Source organism: Zootoca vivipara, chromosome 14, assembly GCF_965207765.1.
Source record: "Zootoca vivipara chromosome 14, rZooViv2.hap1.1, whole genome shotgun sequence".
NCBI classification, from domain to species: domain Eukaryota; kingdom Metazoa; phylum Chordata; class Lepidosauria; order Squamata; family Lacertidae; genus Zootoca; species Zootoca vivipara.
In genome coordinates this window covers 39,958,630-39,974,060 of record NC_142597.1, presented here as the reverse complement: position 1 = coordinate 39,974,060, position 15,431 = coordinate 39,958,630, and the positions used below count along the sequence as shown (strand labels likewise).

At 45.6% G+C, this 15,431-nt stretch overlaps 1 protein-coding gene across 1 annotated transcript in view; it reads left to right on the top strand.

Annotated features, from left to right (window-relative positions):
* LHX1 (LIM homeobox 1) overlaps positions 1–15,431 on the top strand; it is a 51,563-nt gene that overhangs the window by 23,073 nt on the left and 13,059 nt on the right. Inside the window, exon 3 of the mRNA XM_035139753.3 lies at positions 2,080–2,357. Coding sequence (XP_034995644.1) covers positions 2,080–2,357 — 278 coding nt within the window. The remainder of the gene's footprint in view (positions 1–2,079; positions 2,358–15,431) is intronic.

The following is a 15,431-nucleotide window of genomic DNA, read 5'->3' as shown; positions in this document are numbered from 1 at the left end:
CTTAGATACAAATTGCTTCAGGTCTCAGTTCTAAAGTTCTAGGGATGTACAATTAGGAATATGTATTTTGGACAGATATTGCTGTTTCTCTCAGATCTTGTTTGGGGCTTTCCTACAGGCATTTGTCAGTTGCTAGGAATCACAAGGAGGGAGAAGGCCGTATTCAACCAACCTTTTCTTCTAGGGTAATCCAATAAGTGTATGGGATGCCAAAATATCTGGAAATCAAGGAGACTGACTTGATTTAAATCTCTTTGATGAGGGGGGATAAGCTGTGGAACCAATTCACACATGCATGGTTTTCACTTTGCAATCTGCATGTGCAAATGAGCCAGCCTGGATCAAGTGTCAGGTTTTTCTTTTTTTGGCATTCCACATGGTCTGTGGACACATCTAGCTACTGAAAATGTGGAGGAGGAAATGGGTATGGCTTACTTCCCTCCAGGATGATAGCACCAACCAGGAAATGGGGCTGGATTTTCCTTAGGACCAGGGCAGCTCAACTTCCTCTCCCTGATCAGTATAATTATTATTTAATTTTTTAAAAAACACAAAAAAACAACAACATTGCTTAAAGAGGCATTTGTTTAATCTCACATCCAGCTTGGCCCTCAGGAAGTCAGTGGGAAGTACATTAAGTGTATATACAATTGATGTGTTCTATAGTCGGCCAGCTGCAATGGACTGTCATTCAAGTTTCCAGTGGACTGTGAACTGGCTGTAACTTTAAGAAGAGCAAATTTCAATAACTTGTGCCTGGCTTGTTTTTTCCTCCCCCCTCCTTGTTCCTTTTTCCTCATATGCCATCTTTTTAGACTTTACCAGACTTTTAGAAGACATATGAAGGCAGTCTTGTTTAAGGAAGATTTTAATGTTTAATAGATTATTGTTTTTTAATATTCTGCTGGAAGCTGCCCAGAGTGGCTGGGGAAACCCAGCCAGATGGGTGGGGTATAAATAATAATAATATATTATTATTATTATTATTATTATTATTATTATTATTATTATTATGTTGTGAGCCCATCTTAGTATAGTGGTACCTCGGTTTAAGTACACAATTGGTTCCAGAAGTCTGTACTTAACCTGAAGCGTACTTAACCTAAAGTGAACTTTCCCATTGAAAGTAATGGAAAGTGGATTAAACCGTTCCAGACGGGTCCGTGGAGTACTCAACCTAAAGCGTACTTAACCCGAAATATGAGTGTAATTGGTTCTGGAAGTCCGTACTTAACCTGAAGCGTACTTAACCTGAAGCGAACTTTCCCATTGAAAGTAATGGAAAGTGGATTAATCCGTTCCAGACGGGTCCGCGGAGTACTTAAACTGAAAGTACTCAAACCGAAGCGTACTTAAACTGAGGTATGACTGTACTGGTTTTCGTAAGCTGCTCTGAGGGCCTTCATGGCTGGAGGGTGGGCTATAAACACAACATTATTTGTTTGTTTATTCTGTTGCCTCCCACCTCTGCGTCTCAAGGCAATGCACGCAATGTAATAAAAACTGCTAAAAAGCCATTGGAAACAGCACAGAAAGTATCTGGCAAATGAATGGGAAAAGAATAAAATATGGCATAAAGTAATTCATCTTGCTGGGGTAGCTTGTCCTAATTTGTATCACTATGCATACATCTAAACAAACAAACAAGTGGGACATTTTTTCATTTTCTCCCACATTATTAGAACCTGGGGTCCTGGAATTAATCTGCTTAGCCAGAGACTCAGGACGAGCAAAAGGAAGGCTTCCCGTGGAACTCCCTGACACAAGATGCAGTGGTGACTGGCTCCGCCTTAAATAGCTTTAAAGGGTGGGGGGGGAGACAAATTGACAGTGTGGGGAAGTGTTTTAAGGTGTGGAGGTGGGGGGGGGGAACATGGCATCCAGGACATATTGAGCAATACCTGCATTTATGGTGCTATCTTACACGTTGCTTATTTAGCAAGCAAACCATCCTGTGTGAGAAGCTACCCTATTCAGTTATGGTTGAGATGAGATGGTTGCAGCTGGATGTGCATCTGAGAAAAGGAGGACATCTAAGGACGTGTGTCTCTGTGTGTGTGCTTCTCCCTACCACTGCAGCCACCACCGGAAGCGACCCCAGCCTCTCCCCGGACTCCCAAGACCCCTGCCAAGACGATGCCAAGGACTCGGAGAGCGCCAACGTGTCGGACAAGGAGGTGGGCAGCAACGAGAACGACGACCAAAACCTGGGGGCCAAGCGGAGAGGGCCCCGCACCACCATCAAGGCCAAGCAACTGGAGACCCTCAAAGCGGCTTTTGCCGCCACCCCTAAGCCCACCCGGCATATCCGTGAACAGCTGGCGCAGGAGACCGGCCTCAACATGCGAGTCATCCAGGTACAGGTGTTTGATGGGTGGGACAAGGAAAGACAGAGGAAAATCCTAGCATGGGGCAGTGGGGAGGGGTGGGTATCTGGGGCGGTGGACGCCAGGGATGAGGAATGCGGCCTTCAAGGCGTCCCCATGTGGCCCTCAGGACTGTACTTCTGCTCCTGGGCTATAATAGCCTGATGAGATGTGAACTGTGATAACCTTTCTTCATTGCCTCAGAGGTGTGTGTGTGTGTGTGTGTGTGTGTGTGTGTGTGTGTGTGTGTGTAAACTTTTGACACTGGCTGGAATATTGCTTGGTTTTGCTCCACCTACCTTTGGACTCAGCCATCATTGGCTTTTGGCTCCCAAAAGGCTGGGAACCAGGAAATGCGGCCCACAGGGTCACAGAAGCAAAGAACTGTAGAGCTTGGAAGGGACCCCGGGGGTCTTGGAGTCCCACCCCTCGCAATGCAGGAATCCTTTTCTCAAACACACCTTACTCTTTTTCTTCTTTGGCGATCACTCGTATCCAAGTAAGATTGTGCTCTTCCATGAGCACAGTTTTAACACTGAGTCCGTAAGTGACTGTGGAGGCTAATTCTGGATCCACACGTCCTTCCACAGTGGGGACAACTGTTTCCAGGCGGGAGTTGATCACAGTGAGGGTTTGCCAAGAACTCCTTTTCACCCTGAGTTCTTGCTTCTTCAAAGCCTATGGCACCTTTCTCCAACTGGAGCGCTCACATGCCAGTGTTTCCCAATTGCCACATTTTTTTTTTAGATTTGCCCTGAGAGAATCTTTAAACCTCCTTTGTTGACCACCAGCATTACGCTTTCCATTTTTAATTTCGGAAGAGAGTAGTTGCTCTGGAAGACTATACATCCGAACAACAGGAACCAGTCCAACAAAGTTGCTGTTGAAGAATCATTGCTTTGACACTGGTGATCTTTGCTTCTTCCTTTGCGCAACGTGGGGCTCAAACCCACCACCCTGAGATTGACAGTCTCATGCTCTACTGACTGAGCTTTCCTCATTTGCCAGAAAGATTCTCTGGATATCTAGAACACTGCGTGTCAGAGAAAGGAATAATTTTGGAGGGAGGGCTTTTGAAATGTTTTTGTTAGGGGTGTTGTTTTGTTTTCCTTTTATAATTTCTGCAGAGTCTTCACGATGGAACAGCGTTGGTTATTTGCTCTGCTTTTTATGGCTTTGGGAAACCCTGTTAGAACTATAAAATTACAAGCTTGGGTCTCCGGGTGTTTTTTTGGACTACAGTTCCCATCATCCCTGACCCTGACCACTGGTTCTGCTAGCTAGGGAGGATGGGAGTTGTAGTCCAAAAAACAGCTGGAGACCCAAGTTTGGGAAACCCTGTTCTAGGGTGTCCTGGTGGCTTTATGAGCTGGTAGGTTATAAGTATTATAATAAATCAATACAGTAAATAAACACATCCAAGTCTGGGGGCCATCACTACACAGGGGGCGAGTCACAGAGTGGCTGGGGAAACCCACCCAGATGGGTGGGGTATAAATAATACATTATTATTATTATAAGTAAGTGTATAGTTACTAAAAAAAGAGAGGCAATATTTCATTCCACACCATTCTTCAAAATCCACAGCAGAATGGCTCTGTGTACCCTTGATTTCACATGGCCCATTTACAGCTCATCACACCACTGTTAAAACATCTGCCCTGGCTCCCCATCTACTTCCAAGCGGTTCAAGGTCCTTGTATTAATTAACAAAGTCCTGAACAACTTAAGTCTGGGGCACCTTTGGGGATCTCCTGAACTCTTATATCCCAGCTGGATCACTGGGATCATCTTCAGGAGCCTCAGTCCTCCTTGAGTTGGCGAGGCTCATTGGACAACAAGAAACCGAGCTTTCGGTGTCACCACTGAATATACACTGGCCGTAGAGATTCAGCAGGTGCCAACTTTTAACTTTTTCATTCTGCCAGGCATATGCAGGCAATTAAGAATGCATCTTTCCTTTTAATTAGTTGGTCGTCTCTGATTTTGATTTCTCAGATTTAAAAAAAAAACAATATTATATATATATATGTATATAGATATAGATATTATTGATTATAACTAGGAGGCAGGAGAAGGAGTGGATCCTGAACACCAGCATCACAAGTAGAGAGGTCTTGGCACTTTTAAAAGCAACTTTTTCTTCAGACAAAGGTTGTGGGGTGGTGAGGAACAATGAGTGCCCCAGAACAAGCTGATGCTCTGGAAATCTTGTTTCAGCACCAGTATGCGTTCATAATTTCAAGGATTATAAGCTATTGTATATAATAAATGGTTATAAATCAGGGTAGTCCAACTTTTCATGTTGGGCTGCAAGAATACTTTGACATTGGGGGGGGGAGCAAGGCCAAACTCTCTCTCTCTCTCTCTCTCTCTCTCTCTCTCTCTCTCACACACACACACACACACACTCCTGTCAGGGTTCTAAAGGTAAAGGTAACGGGACCCCTGGCCATTAGGTCCAGTCATGACCGACTCTGGGGTTGCGGCGCTCGTTTCGCGTTATTGGCCAAGGGAGCCGGCGTACAGCTTCTGGGTCATGTGGCCAGCATGACTAAGCCGCTTCTGGCGAACCAGAGCAGCACACGGAAACAGTGTTTGCCTTCCCGCTGTAGCGGTACCTATTTATCTACTTGCACTTTGATGTGCTTACCAGAAGCCCTAGGCTCTGTGGTTTAGCCCACAGCACCACCCGTGTCCCAGTCAGGGTCCTAGACCCCTCCTATCTCCTTCCTCAAGCTGGGAAAGTACTAACAGCTTTAGGAAGGAGGAAAGAGGACTCTAGGATCCTGTCAGAGCCCTCATGCCTCCTTCCTAAAGCCTTAGCACCTCACTTACCTGGCTCTGGGGAGGTGGTGTGAGGGCTAGGTAGGGTCAAATGTTGCTGAGGAACACCTAAAAAGGCCTCAAGGGCCACACGCAGCAATAAGATGCAGAGGCTGATGCTTTAAATAGCTGTGCCCACATTATTTTTAATGCTCTAGTGATAGATCTACCGCTGAGGGTGGCCTCCAGATGTTGTAGACAACAATTCCCATCAGTCTCAGCCAAAGTGGCCAGTGGTAAGGGATGATGGGAGTTGTAGTGTATCCCATGGTGGTAACTTATACCATATTACTTATACACCGCCGATCTAGAATCATAGAATCACAGAGTTGGAAGAGACCACAAGGGCCATCCAGTCCAACCCCCTGCCAAGCAGGAAACGCTATAAAAGCATTCCTAACAGATTAGGAATAAGGAAAAAACAACAAAATTCCCAACATCCCTGACCACTGGTCCTGTTAGCTAGGGATCATGGGAGTTGTAGGCCAAAACATCCGGAGGGCCGCAGTTTGGGGATGCCTGCAATAAGGCATAAGCTAGTTTCACGGTTGTCATTCCCCGTGCCCTTTCCTCAAAGGCCAAGCCGGCACTGAATGGACAAGATCAGGCTTCCTCAACCTCAGCCCTCCAGATGTTTTTTTGGACTACAACTCCCATGATCCCTAGCTAGCAGGACCAGTGGTCAGGGATGATGGGAATTGTAGTCTCAAAACATCTGGAGGGCCGAGGTTGAGGAAGCCTGGACAAGATGATGTCCTCCTGCTGGAATTGATAAACCGATTCAGTCTCAGAACAACTTCACTCCTTTCTAATGAAGAGATGCCTATAATGTCTCTTCACAGCTATGCTATTAACATCAGCTTGGCCAGTGTTCACAAGGAGATCTGTTTTTGGGATGCAGTGCTCTCTCGGGTATCCTAGGCCTCTTGTTATCCTTGGAGACAGTGATGCTTTTGTTTCATTATTTGTTGCATTTATTGCATTCATTTTCTCCAAGGAACTCAAGGTGGTATATATAGTTCTCCCCCTCATTTAATCCTTACAACAACCCTGTGAGGTAGGCTAGGCTGAGAGGCAGTGACTATCCCAAGGTCACCCAGTGAGCTTCATGGCTGAGTGGGTATTTGAATCCTGGTTTCCCAAGCCTGGTGCTCTAACCACTACACCACACTGCCTCTCACATTAAATGGAAGGCCGCACCTGTTGAATTCATACCTCTGCGTGTGTCTATATTATTGTTACTTATTTTACACAGGAGCCCTGCCTGAAATGGAAAATGGGCAATCTTAGTGTGATTGAACATGAACGAATGCAAGTTATTCATATTATTCAGATTTCTTATCTATCGTTTACCGTAAGATCCCAGGGCAGGTTACAACAATGTAAACATGTGATAGTAAAATCTGTTAAAATATAAACTCTCTTGGTGGGTGTGAGAGTGCTGTGATGTGTGTGTGTGTGTGTGTGTGTGTGTGTGTGTGTGTGTGTGTGTGTGTAAAACACAACATATTGTGTGCATGTGTTTTTTATGAAAACAATGTGGACACAATCTGATTGTTTGTGCTTTGACCTCTGCTGAAATAAACAGGGTTAGAATGCATTTGACTGAATTCCCTGAAGACATTAATTTTTCCAGAAATAAATGCCAGTAAAATGAATGCGGGGGGGGGGGGGAGGCTGCAACAAAATGTTGCATCCTGGAGTGCCCCTGCTCACTATCCCAACCACTGCCATTTCATTCCCCTCCACAATAATTTCCCAACAACAGTCAATCAATCAGCACTCCGCAGCCACTGAGCGTGCTCAGTCTTCACTGGGACTGTCTTGCTGTCGTCGCCCCCCCACCCCACTTTTTAACAGATCCCGAAGACTTTTGCTCCTCCTGAAAACCTCCCATTCCACAAGCCAGCTGACTGCACCTCTACTCCCACTGAGGCAGGACAGGAGCAAGAGCAAAGCTGTTAGGCAAGTGCTGAGAACCGTATTTCAGTGGCACAGCACACAGGTCCCCAGTTAATTCTTTGGCAGCTGCATGCATGGCAGGGATAGACCTCCTTCTGGAACTCTGGAGAGCTGATGCCAGTCAGAGCAGGCAGTACTGAGCTTAGGTAGACCATCTACCCAGAATACCTGAAGGAGCGTCTCCACCCCCACCGTTCTGCCCGAACACTTAGGTTCAGCTCTGAGGGCCTTCTCAGTAGTGGCACCCGCCCTGTGGAATGCCCTCCCATCAGATGTCAAATAAATAAACAACTACCTGACGTTTAGAAGACATAATAATAATAATAATAATAATAATAATAATAATAATAATAATTTATTTATACCCTGCCCATCTGGCCGGGTTCCCCCAGCCACTCTGGGCGGCTTCCAACAAAACATTAAAATACAGAAATCCATCAAACATTAAAAGCTTCCCTAAACAGGGCTGCCTTAAGATGCCTTCTAAAGGTCTGGTAATTGTTATTCTCTTTGACCTCTGGTGGGAGGGCATTCCAGAGGGTGGGCGCCACTACCGAGAAGGCCCTCTGCCTGGTTCCCTGTAACTTGGCTTCTCGTAGCGAGGGAACCGCCAGAAGGCCCTCGGCGCTGGACCTCAGAGTCCGGGCAGAACGATGGGGGAGGAGACACTCCTTCAGGTATACTGGACCGAGGCCGTTTAGGGCTTTAAAGGTCAGCACCAACACTTTGAATTGTGCTCGGAAACGTACTGGGAGCCAATGAAGGTCTTTAAGGACCAGTGTTATGTGGTCTCGGCGGCCACTCCCAGTCACCAGTCTAGCTGCCGCATTCTGGATTAATTGCAGTTTCCGGGTCACTTTCGAAGGTAGCCCCACGTAGAGCGCATTGCAGTAGTCCAAGCGGGAGATAACTAGAGCATGCACCACTATGGCGAGACAGTCCGCAGGCAGGTAGGGTCTCAGCCTGCGTACCAGATGGAGCTGATAAGCAGCTGCCCTGGACACAGAATTGACCTGCGCCTCCATGGACAGCTGTGAGTCCAAAATGACTCCCAGGCTGCGCACCTGGTCCTTCAGGGGCACAGTTACCCCATTCAGGACCAGGGAGTCCTCTACGCCTGCCCGCCTCCTATCCCCCAAGAACAGTACTTCTGTCTTGTCAGGATTCAACCTCAATCTCAATCATATGAAGGCAGCCCTGTTTAGGGAAGTTTTTAATTATTTACTGTACTTTTAATCTTTTGCTGGAAGCCGCCCAGAGTGGCTGGGGAAACCCAGCCAGATGGGTGGGGTAAAAATAAATTATTATTATATATACTAGGATAAAATGATGATGGAGCTCAGAGCTTGTGCTACACCTGGGTGGGGAACCTCAGGCTCAGGGGCTGGATGTGGCCCCACAGGCCTCTCTATCAGGCCCTCGGGAACCTCCCCACACCCTTCACTGGCTCGGCTTTGCACCCTCCTTCCGGGGTGGAATGTGCCCTTGAACCCGGACCCTGCCTCTTCTTTGCTTGGATGAGGGGTAGAGAGCAAGACATGGAGGTGCGAACCCCTCAAACTTTTGAATGCATGGGCATAGCCAGGGGGAAGCAACCCCCCCCCAATAATCCAGTAAATGAATAAAAATACTAAACTAAAAGTAGAAAGATTTTGACCAATTTTTCTGAGCAATTGGAGGTTATGATGACAGGTGGGTGTCTTGCGTCCCACCCACCCCCAAATCCTGGCTACACCCATGTTTGCATGGATGAAAAATTCGCCTAACATGCCAAGTCTGTTGCTCCACTCATTTTCACCTCTGGCCCCACCCAGTGGACTGTTCCACTTGAAGACTGCAGAGTCACATTTTCAAAATTCTCGCACATGTATCTCCCTGCTTGAAGAAGGCTAGCGCAGCCAGAAGAGAGGGCTATGCCATAACTTTTGCCTTTTGCTTTGCTACTTCCCCCCACACCCAGGCAATTAGGTTTGGCTGTGATTGGGGGCAGGGGAGTGCCAGAGGGAGAGGGAGAAAGAGGGAGGGGTGCAAAGTGATGCAGGCAAAGGGAGAAAAACAAAACAAAACTCTTGGCATCATAATATCATTATACAAACCTATGGTGTGGCCAGGTTTGCAATACTGCGTACGGTTCTGGTCGCCTCTCCTCAAAAAGGGTATTGTGGAGTTGGGGAAAGTTCAGGAAAAGGGCCACCAAAATGATCAAGGAGATGGAGTGACCCCCCACCCCCCAAAAGAAAGGTTGCAGCATTCAGGACGGGCGTTATAGAAGTTTATAAAAATGATGCATGCTTTGGAGAAAGTGGATAGAGGAAAGTTTTCTCCCTCTTGCCTAAGACTAGAACTTGGGACATCCACGGAAATGGAAGGTTGGAAGGTTCAGGGCAGATAAAATAAATGCAGCACGCAGTTAACTATGGAACTCCCTCCTGTAGGAGGTAGTGATGACCACCAGCTTGGTGTACTTTAAAGAGGATTGGACAAATTGAAGGCCGTAATGCTTCTGAATCTAGTTCAGGCATCCCCAAACTGTGGCCCTCCAGATGTTTTGGCCTACAACTCCCATAATCCCTAGCTAACAGGACCAGTGGTCAGGGATGATAGGAATTGTAGTCCAAAACATCTGGAGGGCCGAAGTTTGGGCGTGCCTGATCTAGTTGCTCCCTTAGCAAGGGAGAGTGATGCAGTGCTCGGATCCTGCCTATCTGTGAGGGCAGAGCACTGGACTAGATGGGCCACTGGCCTGATTCAGCAAACTCTTTTTACGTTTTTTTACACACATACACCACAACCCATAGATATCCTGTAGGTTTTTTTTAGAAGTACTGTGATTTGGCCGTGCATTTCCCCTCAAACCACTTTCCATTGGCTTTGGAAATGAAAGCTGCGTACATTTCAGACAGCCTTTGCACATGTGAAGAAGGCAGATTCATTGAATAGGAATTGGGGGTGGGGTGGGGGGTTGAAAGTGTGGGGAAACACCACAGGTGATGTGTATTGCGTCTCTGCCCCCTCTCTCAGGTGCGCAGCAAGCTAAAATCATGGCTTGAAATGCATGGAGGGAACCATCCTTGCTACAATTTGAGCTGCTCATGTATACCTTAGTCAAATCCCTATGTCTAATTTTGTATAATAGGGCATTTATTTGGGGGTGGAGGGAAGAGGAACCTGTTGTGGTTATATATGCTTTGTGTCACATGTAAGGAAGCTGCCCTATCCAGAGCCAAGCCATTATGTCCCTCTTCCTCAGTATGCATGCGTGCACTGCTGTCACAATTAGCTATGTACTCCACTGGAGTATCATAGAATCACAGAATTGTTGAGAGGGAACCCAGGGGTCATCCAAACTAACCCCAAATGCATGGTAGATGCATGGGAAAGATTCACAAGACAGGTAAAATGCTGTTTGTTTTGTTTTGTTATGTTATGTTAAAAAAACAGGCCTCATCCACACAATACATTTAAAGCATATTCAGCGTATATTTGTAGCGCATAGCTTCCCCCAAGGGATCCTGGGAACTGTAGTTTGTTAAGAGTGCTCTATAAGAGGTAAACTACCATTCCAGGATTTTATGTGGGGAGGGGGAACCATGTTACAGTATTTAAATGTATTGTGTGACTTACATGATATATTTTAGTTACAGGTAGGTAGCTGTGTTGGTCTGAGTCAAAACAAAATAAAAAAATTCCTTCAGTAGCACCTTAAAGACCAACTAAGTTTTTATTTTGGTATGAGCTTTCGTCTGCATGCACACTTCATCAGATATATTTTGTTACCTTTTAAAAGTGCTCCTGAGCTGCTTATTTATTTATTTTTGGCTAAAATTTTCTTAGTTTCTTTACCTTCCTACCCTGAAATTATAATTTTTTTCTGATGCTGCTGGGCTATCCTTATCCCTTTGTGTCAATACCTCCCTTCCTTGTTTACACCTCTCTCTTTTATCGGAACTTCAGATCACTAAGACACCCCTGAGCCAATCAGCGTCCTTGGAAGGTTCCAATTGGAGTGTGGGGGAGAGAAGGGGGGGAGAAATTGTGAATTCAAATGATTGGTGGGGGAAACGCGAGGTTTTTTTTAGATTGGATATGACCCACTATCTCCAAACCACCTCCCCCTGTTAATAATAGAATAACTCTTTGAAATTAATGGACAGAACCCCCTTAGGCCCATTAATTTCAATAGGTCTACTCTTGAGTAGAATACAGCCATAAAAGAAATAGTCAAATCAAGGCTTCTTCCTTGAACTTGTAGATTGGAAAGCAGAGGGATAAATGAAATGTGTCTATCAGTGTTTTCGTAGTTAAAAGAGGGGAACATTTGGGGAGCATTATGAAAAGACACGGTACACCCCTTACCTTGTTTTCTTAACTGCTTTTCTTGAGTGAGGGGGATAAAAAAGCAAATACTGTACACTTTTAAACAAATGTAAAAAATTTAATTCTATTTTTTAAAAACAAAATTTTCAAATTTATTTTATTTAATTATTTTGATGTCTAGCCAACCTCTTTCTTTTTCTTTTCAAATATCTGACGCACAGGCGTTGTTAGAAGGTTTGTGAATCCAGAGTTGGGAGATGAGGCGAAATTGCTTGCGTGGACGGACATTTTAAGACAAAGTTGAGCACCAAAGAGGTTCGGGAGTTCTCTGAATTAATTCCCTCATTCTCTTCATCACCCGCCGCATTCAATGTCAGGTCCCTGATATTTTAAAAGGAGGACGCTTTTAAAAACACTTTGAAATAGATGCCTCGTTACGCATTCTGAAAGACCCAAGCCTAGCAGCGGGTAGACCTTGGAAAAATCGTCCCGGGGCTCAACGTCCCCCGCGCCAACCCTACAGCTTTCCTGCTGTGCGGCGATTTTGTGAGCCGCGATTTGAGCCCACTGAAGCGGTTTACTCCCGAGTAAAACAGGCGGAGGCTCGGGTGGTAAAGCTGCAACCCAAGCCCCATCAGAGGTTGGGAGGGATTTGCTTACTTCCGAGTAGGATACGGCAGCGCGCTTGCGGAGCTGAGTTTAGCCGGGAGCTGGAAGGGCCCTCTGTCAAAGCTCAGAGGCTCTATTTGCTTACTGAAAACAGATCCAGATTAAGACCAGAATTCTTGTTTGTTTATTTATTGAAAAACATAGCCTATTTATCCGGGACGCACACAGAGAGCCTTTTCCGCTTCGGTTGAACGGATCTGTTGAGACAATGGAGAATGTTGTTGCTGTCTTTGGATTTAGCACAGGCACCCCCAAACTGCGGCCCTCCAGATGTTTTGGCCTACAACTCCCATGATCCCTAGCTAAGAGGACCAGTGGTCAGGGATGATGGGAATTGTAGTCCAAAACATCTGGAGGGCCGAAGTTTGGGGATGCCTGATTTAGGATATGAGACCCAGAGGCTTCTGTCTGCGGGGGTGGGGTGGGGTGGAGCAGAGATTTGGTTGGAAAATCTTACATATTTATTTATTTCGAAAATGTATATACTGCACCGATTAATCTTCTCTATAGATTTCTGCAGGGGAATGGGAAACACAAGGTGTGATTGATAGCCTACTTTAGCCCTACTTAGAGTAGACCCATTGACTCCCACGAAATTCAATATTAGAAGCAGCTCTTACTGCTTATAATATTGTTCCTAAGTAAATTCTGTTATAACATTACAGTGCTTAGGGGTGTACTACTACAATATAGATGATGGGCCCCGATCCAGCCAGAGTTAAGGCAATTTAATCCTAGTTGCAGAGTTGTTGTCGGGATAAAAGGGGAGGGGACAGCATAGGTTTTACCTTGAGCTCCTTGGAGGAAAAGAGGGATACAATTTTATTTTATTATGATTAAAATTTATATACCCCCCTTCATCCAAGGATCACAAGGCGCTTTGCTGTGTAAATTAATTAATTAATGAGGCGGAAATATTTTTTAGTTTTAATTATATTTTCCTTTAATTGACCTAAATTTGTGTGCGTGTGTGTGAACAAACTATACAGTACAGCCCAATTAAGGCTCCAGTTTAATGCACTCCCACGTGGGAGTCAGTCTTACGAAGGTCAATGGGAGTTCCTTCTGAGCAGACGTGCATAGGATCGCGCTATGTTAAACGAGCTATGCAGATCTTCAAAGCAAATCGCGTCGCTGGGATCGTGACCAATAGCTCGTTGCTGTTTGCCTCCACATTTTTAGAGGTTTGTGCCTCTGGATGAAAATCTAGAGGGCCGCTTAGTCCTGAATTCAAGGAGTCCGAGAATAAAATCATTGAACTGAGACTGACTTTTGAAGCAAACAAAAAATGTGTTTTAAGATCGAGGAGTTTGGTGTGTGAGAGAATCCAAAAAATTCACACCCGGGCGGGCAGAGCAACAATTATATTTAGGTTGCGTATCCCTCGCATGCCTAAGAGGAAGCTCCATTGAGCTCAGAGGAGCTTACTCTTGAGTAGACATGATAAGTTGTTTTCTTCCTCAAAATCAGCCGTGGAAAGTTTGCGGATGATCCGTGCGTTTCTGAAAAATGTGGATTTTTCGTCAGGGTGGCGCTTAGAAACTGTAGGAAGCGGCAGAAGCTGGCTTGATATTGTGGTCGCGAGTTTGAAACTGTTTCTCCCTTCGCCAAGAAAACATGGGAACTGTAGTTCACAGAACTACAATTCCCAGCACCCTTAACAAACGACAGTTCCCAGGATTCTTGGGGGGAGAGAGGGGCGATGTACTTTAAATGGATAGAGCTCACAGTCTTAAACTGGCCTGCTACTCAGAACACGTTTTTGTTTTATTTACCATGATTAGTCACCTATTAACCTAGTTCTCCGGGAGACTGAGAGGTAAATCCCAGGGAACACATTCGGACTTGCTTCTGAGTAAACATGTCCAGGTTTGCACTGCTAATTGGATTATTAGGCTCTGTGGAACTTTCACAGTAAGCATAAAAAACGAGAGAGGCAGTTCCCTGCCCCGAGAGGATCCCATTTCCACTGCTGTTCCAGCTCCGCATTGGTTTGAGGGCATTTCCGGCTTAACTCCGGCTGCAGATCCAGATGTGGACTGGGCAGTTCCTTCATTCTGTGAATCATTCGGGCCTGTAGTCTCTTAATCCAGTCACGACCTGGACGGATAAGGGAGAGGCCGCAGCCAGTGGCCAATGGTCTGCTATGCATGCAGAAAGCCACGAGTTCAATCCCCCGCCTCTCCAGGTAGAGCTGGGGAAAGCCTTAAATCTCCCCGAGCCCCTTCCAGTCAGTGTAGACTACCCTGACCTAGATGAGCAGCTTTGTAGGCTTCCATTTAAATCAGCCCTTAATTCAAAACACTGAGGACTTGAACCTTGCTTTCTTTTTAGAGGAAGGGAGCTCAGTGGTAAAGCGTCTGCTCTGCGCGCAAAAGGGTCCCATGTTCAATGCCTCTCATCTCTAGGCAGGACTGAGAGTCTGAAAGGCTGCTGCCAGTCAGTGCAGGCAATATTGAGCTAGATGAGCAGCTTGCTATTTGACCTGCTGCCTGAGCACCAGTAGATCCGGAATGGGATCATGGCCAAACCGAATCAAGGAGAATAAAATTATCCTGCCTTGAGAATCATTGGAGTGTGGTTGTGTGTGTGTGTGTGTGTGAGAGAGAGAGAGAGAGAGAGAGAGAGATCATGTATAATTTTATTGTAGTTTATTTTTTTTTGCTTCTACTACTAAGACATCTTGCAAAGTCAGCCTTTACAATTAAAAAAAATATACCGGTTTCAATCGTTTGCGGTGAGATGGCTGCAAGTGATAGATTTCATGTTGTTTGTGTGTGCTGGATTGCTACACACATTGCTGGTTTAGTAAAGGGAGGGGGTGGGGAATGGATGGTAACGTGCAATAATGTGGAAGGAGATGTTTTACACAATCAGGCAGCGCTGCCAAAAACACCGGGCAGAATCGTATGTGGTTCGTGAAAGACGCAGAGAATCCAAATACATTTAAAAAATAAAAAAAAGGAGGAGGAGGGTTATCTGTTTTATGTATTTTTGTGGGTTGGGGGGAGTTTCTAATTGGGGTGCGGGATTCGAAAAGCAGGTCTATATGAAATATGATTTAAAATGCAAGAAAACCCTCCTACTTTGAGCAAGGGTTCCTGAAAGGCATTGAATTGAATCCAGCTAGGTTTTAAGTCAAGAGTAAACCCATTGAAATCAAGGGACCCATAAGAGTTGTGTCTATGGAGTTAAGTGGGTCAGCCCTGAGCAGGATTAACTTTGGATACATTGACAATGTGACGTTTTGAGAAATCCTTCATGGGACGCTGGCCAAATGCAAAGTGGGTT